Source organism: Benincasa hispida, chromosome 3 (assembly GCF_009727055.1).
Source record: "Benincasa hispida cultivar B227 chromosome 3, ASM972705v1, whole genome shotgun sequence".
NCBI classification, from domain to species: Eukaryota; Viridiplantae; Streptophyta; class Magnoliopsida; order Cucurbitales; family Cucurbitaceae; genus Benincasa; species Benincasa hispida.
In genome coordinates, this window is record NC_052351.1 from 4,608,518 (window position 1) to 4,626,118 (window position 17,601).

General features: G+C 37.3%; 1 protein-coding gene across 1 annotated transcript; it reads right to left on the reverse strand.

Annotated features, from left to right (window-relative positions):
- Positions 1–3,405: 3,405 nt before the first annotated feature.
- On the reverse strand, positions 3,406–12,925 carry LOC120073950 (vacuolar protein sorting-associated protein 2 homolog 2). The gene is made up of 12 exons (XM_039026874.1): positions 12,860–12,925; positions 12,700–12,755; positions 12,262–12,306; positions 11,558–11,592; positions 11,417–11,467; positions 10,787–10,891; positions 10,634–10,705; positions 5,416–5,487; positions 4,779–4,859; positions 4,643–4,678; positions 4,464–4,522; positions 3,406–3,734 (listed from the first exon to the last, which is right to left on the reverse strand). Exons 2-12 carry the CDS (start codon positions 12,743–12,745, stop codon positions 3,674–3,676), a joined length of 663 nt encoding a protein of 220 aa, XP_038882802.1. The 5' UTR covers positions 12,746–12,755; positions 12,860–12,925; the 3' UTR covers positions 3,406–3,673.
- Between the last annotated feature and the right edge of the window lie 4,676 nt (positions 12,926–17,601).

Genomic DNA, 17,601 nt, shown 5'->3' on the forward strand with positions numbered 1-17,601 from the left:
GCAACCGGAGTTAGAACTCACAACGCTACCTGAAGATCTTTCGAGGAATGTAAGTATGAATTTAAGTTATTCTCATTTAGTATTTGAGATAGAAATGTTTATGTTGTAAATAGTTGGTTCAACATCTAGCTTAGAGATGGCTATGTGAGGTATTGTTGGACAAACTAAAGAGTTGATATCAGAGTAGTGCAGTGGAAGCGTGGTAATAGACAAGGTTATAAGAGGTTACAACAGTGGTTGTTGTAAAACCTTAAACCAGAGTTAGTTCGAGTAAATTTCTAGGACGGAATTTTTTTAAGGGGGAAGTAAATGTGAAACCCGGATTTCCATTTTCCTTACTTAAGCAGGTGGTCAAGGAAATTAGCTAAGTGAAAGTTAAATCCTATGTTGGCTGCAAGGTCATGCGATAAATTAGCTAAGTGAAAGTTAAATCCTATGATTAAGTGGCTGCAAGGTCATGCGATAAAGTTAAGCTGAGGAGTTCAACTTAGAGATGTCCATGAGGCGGGGTGGGGTTGGGGATGTCATTCCCCATCCCCGTCCCCGCTCCCCATTTCATTCCCCATCCCGTTACTTTTTTTTTTATAAAAAAAATCAATTAATTTAAATCACTAATATGAACAAATTTTAATTAAATAATTAATTTTGTCACTAAATTGTTTATTATGTTGGTTTTACATGACAATTTGAATTTAAAGATAAATTACTCAAATTTTGGCCTGAAAAAGCTATTTCTTTTAGTAGAAAGAAATAAATATAAATCAGATTATTCACATATATAATCTAAATTTAAATATTCAATTTAAACATATTCATTATCTTTCCCAATAAATAATCAAATTTAAAATTTAAATGTAATATTTACATAATAATAATAACAATATAACATTAGATAACTATACTAAATAAATATGTAGAAACTAATCGAGGTGGGGGCGGGGAACGGGGCGGGGACCCGTTTAGTTCACGGGAAATTTTTTCCCCCACTCTCCGCCTAATCGGGGAATCCCCACGGGTCCCCTTCCTCATGGGGAAATTAGACATCTCTAGTTCAGCTTAATTAACTAGTAAGTAAGCCAGGTGGCAGTCTTAGAGATGTCAATTGGAAGATAAGTATGTCAGGTGGCGTTTATTTAAGTTAGAATGCCATGCGAGCCTAAGTATAAATTTACATGATGAAGAAGGAAAATGGTTTGGCAAAATTTTTCTTATGCTTGAGGGAAGAAGTGCTCTGCCATCTAAAGACTTAGGAAGTGAGAGAGTTCTTGGCAAGCTTAAAGGAAAATTGGAGGATTCTAATTAACTCAAAGGAAGTAATGCTCAATTTCTAAGGTAAGTGAAAGTTAAGAAGTTGGTGAGCAAATTCTTTGAAGATATTTTAGCTAAATGAATGTTGGGGTTAAAGTTATGAAATTTGAAAAATTGAATTTGAAATGGTGTTGTGGATGAATAAACAGGTAGCTACTTACGAAGAACAAGCAAGCAACTGACCAATTGATGATATGCATTGATATGCATATGGACATAGACAAAGAGTTCATAACAAAGACGCTTTGAGTACGTCGACTAGTAGACGTTCATCGCATAGGCTAAGAAGATGTTTCAGTGCTTATACGAGCACCTTGAGGAAGGATTTCAATTCTCAGCCAAGTTATAATGTAAGATGGCTAAGGATAGCTGATGCAGTAAATATGGTTTATGATGTGTCGAACTTAACTGTGATGCGATGAATTGCTAGTATACGATGAAGTTAAGTTTATGTGTTAAGTTCAAAAGGGAGCTAATTATGCTGACCAAGGAACCTTTCTTTGTTTCAAGGTAGACACAAATAGAAGAGGCTTACAGACACCTTAGATAAGTAGCTTAAAACAGTGAGTGATTAGTTTTCAAACTATTTTCAAAGTGTTTTACTTATGAATGTTCAACACATAGTTGCTCTTACTTCAATGTTCAATGCATGCTTTTAGTAATGGAAATTGAGTTTAACACATGATTGATGTTTCTAAAGACAATTTTTATATGAAATATCCATGCGTTCTACTTGAGTTTTCATGCCATGAATTAGCATTTAAATGAGTTATCCATTGGTTCATGTAAGTTTGAAAGCATGTTAATGATGTTAACATGTGTGATGATATGAAAACATACTCCTAAGCTTTGGTACCGAAGGTATGGTAAGGTCCCCAGTTATATATCGATCCTTGCCACCGAAGATATGGTAAGGTAAGCAGGATCCTATTCAATTCTACGTACACGTAAGACTTATGTTTATCGGCGTTGATGAGATCGAGCAAAAGGGTTACCTCTCAATTAAGGTTAGTAAGGATTGAGCAAAGGGCTCTCTCGCATGGTCAGGCAAGAGAGTAAAGGAATTCTATAGGATATGTTGATGAGTTTTAAACCAAGATTTTCATGTTATGTTTTCTTTATTTCCTAAATGTTATCTCTGAACTCTGGTATATTAATGAGAATGTTTTATTATTAAGTTGTTATTACTATGAGTTATGAAAGCATGTTTTCTTAAAATGGGTCACTCATTGGGCTTTCCAGCTCACTTTTTTTTTAATGTTTTCCTCCCCAGGTAGCGGTCGACGTCCCGAGGCCTAGCAGTTCTACCAATTAGCTACTTCCCAAACCCTCAAAAAATTGAAGTTTAGGTGGCTCATCATGTTTTGTTAATCTAGTCTTTATGTCCATGTCATGGGGAACAAGGTAGAATTTATGTTGAGCAGTTGTTGTAATAAGACTTAGTTTTCTGGAACTGTTATGTATATTGAAGTTGATTTTCTGATTAGTAGTAAATTGCATGCCTTGAGCTGTTGCTGAAAATTGTGTGCTAAGTTCTAGAGAGTTATAAATTGCTAATCAGATTTAACAGGTGTTAAGGACACGGGTTTATAGGAATATGTTAGGCAAGTTTATAGGAATATAAACTGCTAATCAGATTTAATAGGTGTTAAGGACACAAGTTTATAGGAATATATTGGGCAGTAGTTGTCATAAAAGGGTTGACAACTATTGTCTTCACATCTCTTCTCGGATTAAAAGAATCATCTGGTGAGGGGTGTGAAAGAAAGCCTTAGGAAAACAACGATTTCTTTTTCTTCTTCACATTGGGCATTTGTGATCCCATGCTCCAACTTGAGGAGAGGTATTAGGAGATATTTCCATGTTTACTTTATATATTTTTGTTGTTTAACTTGGGTTGTATTTTAGGTTTAATAAATAATAGGTTGTATATATTTGCCTAGGATGCTCAATGAGAAATGAAGGAAAAGCTTTCCTGGCAACTTCTTCTCAAAATTATACTTCTAATTAATGATACTATATTGGTGACGATATATATATATATATATTTTAAATTTTGGAGATACGAGAAAAAAAAGTCATGTAGATAGAAATTTGTTGAGGAATTAAGGTTGGCTTGTATAAAGACATGCTACTTAGCAAGGGATGGTTATTAAAAAGCTCTGTCTATTACATATATAATATAAGTTATATAATCAAGCTTCTAAGTCCCACAACAAATATACATTTCACTAATAATTAATGTTAATAAAAGGGAATATGATTCACATAAATGTGCTAACCAAACCAACAATATTATTTGACTTTACATGTAATAAAACTGATGTATTTGTAATTCTCATAGCTTTGTGGAATTCGATCTAGTTCAGATTCGTCGAAGAGAGGCCAGCCTCTTTTCAAGGTCCTCAACGTCAGGAGATTCGGAGCTGCAATGAATTAGAATTTAGCAGTACAGAAGGGTACAAATACTATCTTATAGAAGAAATCAATTTTGTCATTTTGAGCATTGCTCATTGGATAAGTGCACAAATTACAATCTTAAAGGTGGATTGGTTCGATATTCAAAAAGACAAAGAAAGAAGACGTAAAAATAATAATAATAATAATAATAAAAATAATTCTCACTTCAGATTAAATGTTGCTTGATCATGGCCATCTCTTAACAAATATCGCATCCAACACAAATAAAAACTCTTTTGTACTAGACATCAACTTAGCGATATAAACTATCGCTGTTTCGGAACATTCTAGACAAGATTTTCTTTACATAATGACCTCCTTATCCACACCCATATGGATAGGAGGTTAGGTACCCCTATTGGAATTTTCCCAAAAGAAATATTCCCAAAGAGGAGGTTGATTGAAGGTTTGATTGGATCTTCTTTATGTACAGTTTTTGTCCAAAAGACATGATATATTTAGCAATATTACAGCTATAAGGCTCGTCGGCACTTGGCATTTCGACCACAGTGAAAGCATTCGTGCTTATGTATCTATCTAAATACAATACAGACTATTCCAAGGCCCAGTAAAATTTACCCTTGTATGCATTCAATCAGACTATACAATACAGACTAGGACTAATATGCATCTATATGTTATAAAAAAAACATGATCCCAGAGAGAGAAAAATCCGAATATAATGCATAGGGTACCTGGTTACTGTATTTTCTGTCTTTCTTGCTGCAATCCGGCCTTTGGGAGCAGAAGATAACTGTCAACAGGAACAGGAAAAATTAATGTCAGAGAGCAGTAAATTTTTCCAAGTGAAGAAAGAAAAAAATGAAAACATAATTTGAGATTCAAGCAAAGAGTTCATTTTCAAGAAACCAACCTGGGATGCAATATCAACGCCAATCTCATCAAGCACCTTATGAAGAGAACAACAAAAACAAATATCTAGTTAGTAAAATCCTTCAATCAAACGTACAGTGTATGCAGCCTACTTAAAATATGTTGCAAGAATTCACCTGATTCGTAAGCTCCTCCGTTTCCTCTTCTGCCTCATCCTTATCTAAAGTTTCATCTATAGACTCTGACATCATTTCAATCTGGAGAAAAGAAGTAAGAATGCATACTGCACGAGTGGATAAAGAAAGAAGAAAACTTTACTAGCTCGAGGACCCAATAATAGTTTGGGTTGTTTTGCATCCAGCACTAGGAATAGGCTCTTTATGATGGGCGAGATAAGTTAATACAAGCGCAAGGCCCTTTTTTCATTTTTTGTTTTTTATTTTTATCTCACTCCTTCCCCCAAATCTGGTGAAAAGTAAACTCCTACTTCCTATTATCTTTTGTCCTCACAAAGAACACGGATTATATTATAAACAGCTAATAATAATGAAAATGCAATGGATTAAGAACAATATAGTACAATGTATATACATCAGATAGAGCTACCCATAAGTGGAAAACTTTGAATGAAGTGGAAAGCAGAATTAACATCCCTTTTTCTTGCATTTCAGATATATCTAAAGAAAACAAAAGGTTTGATTTGGCCATTTGCTATATAATTCAACTCATTCTCACTTCCCCTGGAAACTACATTGTATTCAATAACACTATTGAAACAAAAAAAGAAAAAAATGGTGGAACTGGGAATGTTACCGTCGTGTCCAACTGTGCTGACTGCTTCTGAAACTCCTTAATCACTTTAGCCTGCTTAGCCGGTGCCATTTGCTGCAACGGAAAGCCAAGATGATAAAATTGAACGTTTGGTTATAAATATGATAGACAAACTAACAAGTTTGCATGTAAAGTACCCTATATATTAGTAAAAATTAAATAATAATAATGTTATATTTCTATTGTTAGGATTTTTCCATTATTGTAAGTATCTTGTTATATTTTCTTTTCTATACTTGTTCACTTGTATATATTCATATATCTTTAGAGTATTCTGATACTCTCTCAAACCTAAGAGTTTTATATGGTATCAGAGCCCTCTAAACAAACTTAGAATCCGTTTGTGTTACGTCTAGGGTTTTGTAGAGGGGTGAATTTACATTTTTGCTCACAGCCGCCGTCTTTGGTTCGTTCGCCGCTGTTAGCTGCCACTGTCGCAGCCATCAGCCACCGCCGCTGGAAAAAAAAAGGTAGTTCTTCGACACGCCCAGTCCGTCGAGGAGCCTAGCCGCCGATCTATAGAACCCCAAAGTTCGGATTCCATCTGACCAGTGCGTGAGGCTCACGCGCCACTTTTCCCTTCTGCCGTCGATCCACACGCCAACGCGTGCGCCACTTGTTTCGGTTCGTCTTCTGTGGGTTTCCTCGGTTTTGTTGCCTCTTCTTGGTGGTGTGTTTGTTTGGGCTATATACTCATTATTTGTAAAAACATCTCTTCGCTAAATTAGGGTTTGATTCTCTTTTGTCCAGTGTTTATTTTTTTGAGGTAATGGCTAATAAAAAACCAATAGTCATGTCGGAGATGGTTCCTATGGTGTCAAAAGTAATTGAACACAAGTTGAATAGATTCAACTACTATTCATGGAGATCAAATATTCGCCACTTTATTAGGAGCATGGAGATGGATAATCACATCATGGAAGAGCCACCAATTGATGTAATAAAAAAATTTGGTGGCGGGACGATTCAAGAATGCTTCTACAAATCAAGAATTCTATTGACCGTGAAATCGTTGAACTAGTAAATCACTGCGAATTAGTCAAGGAACTATTGGAATATTTGGATTTCCTTTATTCTGGGAAAGAGAAAAATAATAGAGTATTTGATGTTTGTAAGACTCTATATCAACTTGATCAAGGAGAAAAATCTCTTACAAGCTACTTTATGGAGGTTAAAAATACATGTGCGGAATTCAATGCCTTGATGCCCAATCAGCACGGATCCAAAAGTTCTAATGGCTCAATGTGAAAAGTTGTTTATCATGAATTTTTTTAGTAGGTCTTGCACCTAAATAGATGGCCAAAGATCAAGTGTTGTCAAACTCAAATATCTCTGCTTATACTCGAATACTTTGTACAGAGGAAACACACACAGTTATGTCATCTGATTCTAGTAGTGCTTTGATTGGGCGTACAAATGATTAAAGAGGTAATAAGGGGGTTAAATCAAATAACTCCAAAGGTCATCCCAATAACCAAAGATCAAATCCAGGAGGTGTTATTTGCTATTACTGTCATAAATCTGGTCATACGAAACGTGAATGCAGAAGATTGATGAATAAGGGTCAAAGGATGCCATCACCCTCTGCAGATGTCGCTTCTACTCTTGATAATCTTGAAAAGTCAATTACGATTTCTGCAGAGGAGTTTGCTAAATTTCAACAGTATCAAGAGTCATTGAGGGCATCATCTTCTACTCCCATTATGGCCATCACAGAGACAAGTAACATTTCTAAATGCCTTCTTTCCTCCACGTCAAAATGGGTCATTGATTCTGGCGCTACAGACCATATGACTGGTAACCCCAGTTTATTCTCTAACCTTTATACTGTAGTCTTCACCTAATGTCACTATAGCTGATGGAACCTCCTCTCTTGTTTTAGGATCAGGAACCGTCCATCTTACTGAATCACTGTCTTTGTCATCAGTTTTAAATTTACCACATTTCTCGTTTAATTCGATTTCGGTCAGTAAACTCACTCGTGATCTTCATTGTTCTGTCTCCTTTTTTTCCTGGTTATTGCTTATTTCAGGATCTTACGACGAAGCAGACTATGGATAAAAGGCGTGAATTTGGAGGTCTTTTTACATCTTTGAACCACAAACACCTACAGCCATCACATGCTCTAGCGTGTCATCTCTTTTTGAAGAGCATTGTCGTTTGGGTCATCCGTCTATCTCTGTGTTGAAAAGTCTTCATCCACAACTTCAACATTTGTCTTCTTTAGATTGTGAGTCATGTCAGTTTGCTAAATTTCATCGTTTGAGTTTGTATCCTCAAGTCAATAAACGAGCTAGTGCTCCTTTTGAATTAGTTCATTCTGATGTTTGGGGTCCATATCCTATTGAGTCCAAAGGAGAGTTTAGGTATTTTGTTACATTGATCGATGACAATTCTCCTATTACACGGTTATATTTAATGAAAAATCGTTCTGAGTTACTTTCTCATTTTCGTAACTTCCATGCTAAAATTCAAACTCAGTTTAGTGGTGCTCTTAAAATCCTCCGGAGCGATAATGCTCCATATTTTTCTCATGACATTCTTCATCAATCTTTTTGTGTCGATACTCCATCTCAAAATGGGGTTGCAAAACGAAAGAATCGTCATCTCCTTGAGACAGCCAGAGCTTTAATGATTTAGATGCATGTTCCAGAATCCTTTTGGGCTGATGCTGTTTCCACAGCTTGTTTCTTAATAAATCGCATGTCCTCTTCCATTCGTATTTCTTAATAAATACCTTTTTGTACTTTATGCCCCAAGCAACATTTATTTTCCATTCCAACCAAAATATTTGGTTGTACCTACTTTGTTCGAGATGTTCGACCTCAACATACCAAGTTGGATCCAAAGTCCTTAAAATGTATTTTCCTTGGTTATTCCCGTGTTCAAAAGGGGTATCAGTGTTATTGTCCTAGTCTAAATAAATATTTTGTCTCTCTTGATGTCACATTTTTTAACATTCCTAATTTTTTTCCATCACCGTCTTTCTCTTCGAATAGGAATCAGGGGGAGCATAAGGAATTAGAGGATGATTTCCTTGTCTACACAGTTATTTCTCCTTTCGATCCCCTTCCAGTTTCATCTCTACCTATGGCTACCTCTACTCTTCCACTCATCGTTAAGATCTATACTCGATGACAACCTCCTTCGGTTCCATGCCCTGTACCAGAGACTTCTTCATCATCGGATCCAGAAACGAGTGATGATCTTCCTATAGCTCTACGTAAAGGTAAACGTATATGTGCTCATCCTATTTCCTCTTTTGTTTCATATAACCATTTGTCGTCTTTCACATATTCATTCATTGCATCCTTAGAGTCTGTATCCATCCCTAAAACTGTTCATGAAACTTTGTCTCATCCTGATTGGTGTGCCGTAATGGTGGAGGAGATGACCGCCTTAGATGATAATTGTACTTGGGATTTAATTTCTCTCCCTACAGAAAAGAAGGTTATCGGTTGCAAATGGGTGTTTGCGGTTAAAGTCAATCCTGATGGTTTTGTTGCTTGGTTAAAAACGCGCCTTGTAGCGAAAGGCTATGCACAAACTTGTGGTATTGACTATTTTGATAGTTTTTCTCCTGTAGTAAAAATGGCATCTGTGAGGTTGTTTATTTCATTAGCTTCAATTGACCTTTACATCAACTGGATATTAAAAATGCATTTCTTCATGGTAATCTTCAAGAAGAGGTATATGGATCAACCACAAGGGTTTGTTGCTCAGGATGAGAATGGAACAGTGTGTCGCCTTCGTAAATCTTTGTATGGATTAAAGCAGAGTCCACGGGATCGGTTTGGTAAATTTAGTCAGGTGATCGAAAGCTTTGGAATGCGGAAGAGCACGTCAGATCATTCGGTCTTTTTCAAGAAATCTGAGGGTGGTGTCATCTTGTTAGTCGTATATGTGGATGATATTGTGATTACTGGTGATGACGATTTAGGTATCCAATCCTTAAAGACCTTTCTTCATAGTCAATTCCATACAAAAGATTTGGGCATGTTGAAATACTTCATAGGAATTAAGGTAATAAGAAGCAAGAAAGGAATACTATTATCACTGAGAAAATATGTACTTGACTTGTTGACAGAAACAAGGAAGCTAAGGACTAAACCATGTAGTACCCCAGTGATGCCCAACTTACAGCTCACAAAAGATGGAGAATGCTAAAAGATCTTGAAAGATATAGAAGGTTAGTGAGAAAACTTAATTACCTTACCAACTCAACCCGACATAGCCTATTCAGTGAGTATTGTGAGTCAGTACATGTCATGCCCTACAGTTGATCATTGGGTTGCATTGGAATAGATTCTGTGTTATCTGAAGACTGCTCTAGAGCATGGTTATATAAGGATTATGGTCATACTAATATTGAATGTTTCTCAGATGCCAATTTGGCAGGATCTAAAGAAGACAAAAGATCAACCTCAGGGTATTGTGTTTTTGTTGGTGGTAATTTGATTTCTTGGAAGAGTAAGAAGCAAAATGTGGTGTCACGTTCAAGTGCGAAATCAGAATGTAGAGCAATGGCACAGTCTGTGTGTGAATTGATTTGGATATATCAACTTCTTGTTGAGTTGAGATTTGAAATCACCACACCAACAAAGTTGTGGTGTGATAATCAAGCAATACTTCATATTGTGCCTAATCCAGTATTTCATGAAAGGACTAAACATATTGAAGTTGATTGCCATTTTGTGCGTGAGGAAATTCAATAAGGGTTGGTATCTCCAAGATATGTGAAGAAAGGAGAACAATTAGGAGATATCTTCACAAAAGCATTGAATGGAACACGTATAGGTGTTATTTATGTAACAAGTTGGGCATGATTCACAAAAAATGCTCCAACTTAAGGGGGGAGTGTTATAGTTCTATTGTTAGGGTTTTCCATTATTATAAATATCTTGTTATATTTTCCTTTTCTATGCTTTGTACACTTGTATATATATTCATATCTTTGGTGAAATTTTGATTCTCTCTCAAACCTAAGAGTTTTACAAATGATGATGATGATGATGATAAGTAAAGTGGTCTACTTTGACTCTCACATCAAATTTCAGTCAATTATGTCAACCAATATGACACGCCAATCAAAAACTTCAATCAAGTAACTTCTAGTTCTCTGCTAGTGTGTCTCATTCTTCCTTGAAAATAGTAGAGTCATAATAAAATTAAGGCTATCATATTCTCGTTCGTGTGTTACCTTGTTCATTGCAACCATTGCCTTTGTTGCACCCTTCATTCCAGTAGAGATTGAAGTGCTAGCATATAGTGCCTGCAAAAAGACAACATTAGCCAATTATTGTCATTAAACTAAAACAGAAGGTCAACACGCTTCCACGGTAAGGATGGCAACCTGTGTATGAGTAGCTACACCTCGAATTTGGGCACGACTCCCTTGCAGATTAGTTATCTGTTGACGTAGGCGAACAAGCTGTCGAGCTAGGATTCTAGTGGCAGCCTGTATGTTAAATTAAAAGGAAAAGTGAAATATGAAAACAGTTTTACTCCCTAACAGTAGGATCCTAATTACGTGAAAGAAGTATTTATGTTTGTGTATGCTCCTGCTCAAGACGAGTATCAACAGTAAACTACAATCTATATTTAATTATTTCAGAATAATTGGCAACAATGGATTCTAAATTCCTTTGCTGCCACCTCAACATTTGTTGTCTTCTTTAATGCAGTTTCACTAGGTGCAATTTGCATAAAATTACAGTCCAGGGAAAATATGAAGCAATCAAGTTGATTGAGTCAACTGCATGGAAACCAAAATATCAAACCAACCAGTAATCATGAAGGTATAGAACAAAATTAATCACATACAAAGCCCAGGAAACACTGCAAATAGTTTGAAGTTTTAGAATCATGAATAACTAATGGAACAATCCTAAATAAGATTAATATGGTTGGGCAGTTGTGGGGGGGACAAAGTACTAAATATAAGGCTATATCTACCACCAATAGATATAAAAAGTTTACTTGCCTCATTCCCAGTTTTGGCAGTTTGCTTTATCTCTGCCACCAATTTTCTTTCCTGAAATTAGAAAGCGTAGGGTAATCTAAGAGAGGAGAAAAGGCAAAGGTGGTAATAGAAATGAAAACCAAAAGGGAGTTCACATCATACCTCCAACTGAAGAGATGCAATTTCTCGCTCGATGCCTAAAAATTGATAATCATATAAGCCACAAACATATGAATTTCATAAAAGTGTTGAAGTAGTAATGAGGGTTGAGGAAAGAACAAGGCAAGTAAAGGGAATTTTGGCCCTTAACTCAGACCCTTTTACTTGCAAACCTTATTCCATAAATGCCACAATCACATGCATTTAAAATAGGCAGTTGAACAAAATGGTTATTCTTATTTTGTTCAATTGCTTATTTAGGGCAAAGGCCACACCTATACAACTGAGGTAGGAAAGAAAAGCAAACGGCATAATAGTTTCAAATTAAGTGACCCGATGCCGAAATTAATAAAAAGAGTGAGTAGCTGAAATAAAGGGGTAATGCTCCTCCATTAATAGCTTTAGGTGTTGCTAATTAGTCTGAAGGTGGATGGCATCCGGATGAAAAGAGAAAAGGTGTATTAGAGAAAGAGATTTCCGGTTGCTAACAACTGGGGACTGGGGAATTGTCTAAAAAGTCAAATGGTTTTGAGTTTCAGTACTTATGAACAATTCAAGACCGCCCATCCATTAGGGTAATTAAATACATTCCTGCATCTCCCTTCCAGTGCAAAAGAAACAGAATATAACTTTTGGTAGAAGATATGGCGGGGAAAAAAAACAAAGGCATCCAAAAATTGTGGTAGAAGTAGAAGGTTTTGTAGTACCTCTAGTTGCAACAGCCATTTCTCGCTTGCTGGTACGAAGAGCATCTGTAATAAAAGCACAATGTCATTGTTCATGTCTAATCTAATCAAGCCGCATTGAATTTCTACATTAATCGCACTCCAGGCAACTAAAGTTCCCTTAGTAGTAGAAGTAAATATCATTTCAAACAATAAGAGGAATCCATTTTAACTCACTCTAACTGCATCGAGCAAAGCCCCTACCACTGTACAAAAATGTAAATCATGTCTTTAATCTAACACATGAATTAACCCTAAGATCTGTGTGAAAAAAATGCCGAAATCGTACAAATTGGTAAACCAGCATAAAAAAACAGTGAAATTGAGAAAGAAAGAGGGAAATCGGAGGCTTGAATCGACAAAATAATCGTAAATTAGGAAGCAAAGAAGAAGCAGATCGGAAATGAGAAATTTATAGACCTTTGGGCGAGGTTTTCTTCCTGAAGATGTTCAACTTCAAGTTCATCGTTCGTTCACTGCAGAAACAGAGTGCGAATGTGGGAAGCGATTGAAGCTGTACGACAATCTTTACAGTACCAAAGCGAAATTGAGGATTTGGAAGCTAAGTAGTGAAGCTTACACTGTGATTCCTGGAAGAGCGTGCTAAAATTTCTTATCGCTCAAACGGCGGTGATCAAAGTAGCCGTTACGAATTTCCACTGCCTTAACTGCCCTTGCTGAAGTTTTATATTTACATTGTATTTTCTAAAAGTAAACTTTTGTATTTTATATTCCTCCTCCCAAACGGCTCCAAATATTTTCAGTTTCCAGATGGGAGGAATGCAATAATTTTTCTTTATTAAAATATGTGAATGAAGATGTAACTTTTTACCTTGACAATGGAATTCACCTGACTTTTACGTGTCTTCAAAGACAAATTTACAATTCAGGAGAAATTACCGATATGGTGCTTGTCATAACACTCCAATACTTAAGTCAATATTTTGCACAAATATTAGAGCAAGTAGTTTTAAGGAGGAGATGAGCTTACCTTCCATGAGGCTATCATGCTCTATCTATAATTGAGTCCTAGAGGTCTTCTTTATCCCAATTGGAGAAGGAACTCTATTTCCTTTTCCTACTTTGACACTGAACACGTCAGACCGCTGAGGATATTCTGATGAAGAGGGTCGATCCGAATCAGCCGTATTGTAAGGGATTCCGCTTGGCCCGCTTCCCATTTATTTATTGGAACTCTCCTAGGCTTGCTCCTTAGCCAATCTCATGTCCATTTTTTGGGCTAGGTAACTCTCTTGGTTCGATATTGACTTTTGACCTTTTGTTGGTCTAAAAGTGTCAAAGCATGAGGTGGACGCCCAAGGTACCATGAGGAGCATGCAAAGTGTTAGAGTGACATATCAGAAGGTGGCATGCATTAGACATTGCATGGTAAAGGCACCTAGGTCTTACATGCAAGTAAGAGGTGTCAAAGACTACGTGTTGGACCCTGTGTGGGGAATACATTTGGATTTTCATAAAGTAGGAGGTGTCATGCATTTAGAGATTGAGGGGATGATGAGGACGGTTTTCTAAGGCCTATAAATACCCCAAGGGAGCCTCATTTCCCATCACACTCAAAGCCCTCTCAAAGGGGGGAGTGTTAGAGAGAATTAAGGTTCCAAGATAGGGCATGCGTTGGAATGGACCAACCATGCGTCCATAAGAAGTTTTGGGTGTCCAACTAAGTATGAGATGAGTTGAGAAGGTAGCTCATATGTCCAAGATGGTGGACCATGCGTCCAACTGGTCTGGTGAAGCAACCATGCATCCAACTTGTGCTGAGGAAGGCTACCACAATGTCCTGGGTTGATCTGAAGCCTGTTTTCATGTCCGTTGGAGTTGGTAAGCTAAATTTAGGGCCTATAAGGTATTCTAAGATTATTCTAGCCCTAAATATGAGATTCTAAATTAAAATTGGGCTAGTGCAGGCCTGAGATTCCAGAAGAAGACAAAAAATGAGAAGGCTTGGAAAAAGGGGGGAAACATTGTTGGTAAACTGTGAGTGACTGTTTTGAGCAAAGCTTTAGAAATTATGTCTTTATGCTTTGAGTTGTTTTAAAATCTAGTTTGAATGTTCATGTGTTGCTAAAAGTTATGGTTTTTTAAAGTGATTTCAAAACCATTAGATCTAGTACCAAGTTGAGAGTTCTGCGTGCATGTATGACAGTAGCTATGCGTTGAGTTTTAGCAAAGCCTGAATGTGTTGAGTTGGCTCCACCTCAGTGCCTGAGAGTATTGAGTTGGTCTACCCCAGGGAAGCTTGGGTATAAGTTTGATATTTGATTTATTATGCGTTCAATAAGTTTATTGAAATGCTTTGCTAAGGTACTACTAAGGTCAAAGTCTGTCACACTACAACCACACTTCCGGACTTAAGTTTGTTATTATGAGTTTCTGTAGTTAGGAGTATGGAGTTGTATGAACATCATATTGGTTGTAATAAAGTTAATCCTTGTTGTTATATTTCCTTGGATGTGAGTTTAATGAGTAAAACATGTAAGAACGGGCTATAGGTATCACAAAATGGTAGTATCTATCCTCCTCACGCCTCCTTTCAGGTTCGAGAGGTGTGCTCAGGAGGGGGTGTGACAACCTAGGTGACATTTTATTCCGAGGGTTAAAGACCCAAATTCCAGCAACCACTACTGTCACCAAGGGGTTTTTGAGGTCTTACTACTCACCAAATTTCTCTGAAGCAACCTCCAAACTGCTGGACAACGGGTCTATGATTTCCAAACCCGAATCTAACATTAAAACAACAAGATTTAAGCATAAATTTATTGGACAATGATAATGGGCAGAAATGCACGTTATCATAGTGCTAAGTTCTTAAACAATGTTGGATTGCGTTGATGAAATATGTTAATTTGCATCCATTAAGCATTAATTTCATAATATTGTGGTCGCATGCGTTCATCGCATTAGAACAGTTGAATTTTGTATTTTTGTGCAGAATATGCATTGACGCAATGCAAGAATTGCGATCATAGGAAATCATTGGTTGAGCGCAACTTCACCGCAAGGCTTTGCGATGATTGTATTTGCAAACATTCGCCCGAGAAGGATCGCCGCAACTTGGTCAGTGCAACATGGTGGGCGCATCTGGGTGAAAGGCTAATCTATACGCGTGGACAGAAAGCTAATAATACAGTTCATCTGAATTAAGTTGACAGTCGATAACTATCACATGTACATACAACTTTTTGGTGAAATATTCGGTGCATTAGTTAGGAATTGAAGCTGTCCCATCTGTACATCATGAGAGAGAAGCCGCCATTCACCGTGATGTTCATAAATACCAGAGGTAGCCTTCATAGAAAGGGTTCACCATTCTTTAGTTCGAAAATCATACGTTCGCACAGTCTTGTTCATAGTTTTCTTTTATTAAGGCGACGTGAGAGAGGAGGATGTGCCGGCAGATCGTTCCGATAAGCTTGGGAGAGTGCCGAAAGCTTCAAGACAGAGAGAGGGCCACGCATAGCGGAAGCAGGAACATCTTTAGAACTGGATAGAGATTTAGTGTAAAAGTCTCGATCAGCAAGGAATTGCTACCAGGCTTCTACCTTTAACTCCATTGTTGTTTTTGTACTCAAAGTCATTTATTAAAATGGAATTTCCTTCTCTATATTTGTTCACTCTCTGTTATTTACGCATAAGTAGCTAAATCAGTTGAATGGGTTGAGAAGCATTTAGCTAGCACAACTAGGGAATCTTCATGCTATACGATTATCTTGTATTATGTATGCTTCATTCGTCATTAGAGATACTCGGGAGGGTAGTCTAAGGACAGGATCTAGACTTGGAAGTCAGGTTAGAATCTAGGCTCAAAAGAGCCGGATTAGAATGCATAATCAAGATATGAGAGCTTAGGAATGAGCTATATATTGTTATTAACGCATCGCATGCATTCTAGAATAAGATATGATTGTATGCGGTCTAGCTTTTATGAATTTTGCTATCGCATAGGACAAGAGTAGAGACTCAGGGAAGCTCTATGATACTTTTGCATTCAACACATGCGTCCTAGACTTAGAAGCATGATGACATGCAAAATGCATGTCATCTTAGGCCTTTTACTTAGAATTATGAAGGTTGTTAGGCAGAATATACGTCGATCATGATAGGAATTGGCAGAATATATGATGTGCGTCGATCAGCATGTCGAATCTCAGCTAACCCGTTATTTGCATTATATATTTGCGTTCGATGTTCTATTTTTGTAGCCAATGCAGGAAATGAATGCAAATGCGAAAACCGGACAATCGCATAGACGACCCATGCGGAGAAACACTCCATCGCAAGGCAAATGCATCGTCAACGCATGGATGTTGCGGTAATTAGCCGTATGCGTCCATCGCATGGGAATTCGCGTCGTCAAGCGATTGCGGTCATCATGTAGAGTAGCGGTGTAAAGCGAATGTGGCCATTGAATGATTGCGGGTATGCGACAACACATTCTAATGGGATCAACGCAAGGTAGTAGAATGAACGCATCAATGCATCTACCTCAAGAAAGTCCAGCTGATGTTGACATTTCACCTACCACGTCGTTAGTGGCAGAGGGTTCAGAAAAGGACTAACGCACTGAACGTCGAACTCAGAGTAGTCAATTAATAGTTGTCGACGATCCAAGCTCTTAAATAGAGGCCGAAGAGCTGAAATTATCACAGAATATATCTTTAACCGGGTTTTCTCCCGTGATCCAGACCAAATGCATGAGAAGACGCCTGAAAGTTTTCACCTCCTTCATCCATTCCGAGTGACGACCGGAGTTAGACCTCAGAGAGAGTCAGCTCCTCCACCCATCCATGGCACCACCGCAGCGTTGACGCACATCCACTGGAAGTAAAGTTTTGCTTCCAGCTTGGTCATTTCTTTCTATATTGTATTGGTATGACATTTTGAATTAAGAAATTAATATAATGTGTTTTTCCTCAATTGTCTGATTATATCATAGACGTTTAATCACATTCAATCTCCGGATCATTGGAGTTCCAGTCTCATTTCTGTATCTTGTCTATTAGTACTTATGCATTCTATTGTATCTCATCATTGCATGGATCAGCTATGCTCTGGGATGGTGTGGGTATTGCATACTTAGTCCATGTGGTATTAGGGATTATGAACATTTAGAGTAAAGTGTCCGAGAGGGTTGTGCGGTAATTGCTGATTTGTCAGCTCGTGCTTGATAATGCTAGACGAATTGAGGAAAACTCTCTGTTTTGCTTGTGTATTATATGGATATGATATAGTGTTCAACCAAGTTGATATGAGAGCTTGTACACATTTGTTTGTCACACTGTGCATGAATATCTTCTGGCA

Excerpts from the sequence above, each read along its gene's own strand:
- LOC120073950 (XM_039026874.1), bottom strand. The coding sequence starts at position 12,745 with ATGAACTTGAAGTTGAACATCTTCAGGAAGAAAACCTCGCCCAAAG. Across the intron at positions 5,488-10,633 it reads CAATGGTTGCAATGAACAAG|CAAATGGCACCGGCTAAGCA; the intron begins GTAACACACGAA and ends TTTCCGTTGCAG. Across the intron at positions 4,860-5,415 it reads CAGCACAGTTGGACACGACG|ATTGAAATGATGTCAGAGTC; the intron begins GTAACATTCCCA and ends TCTTTTCTCCAG.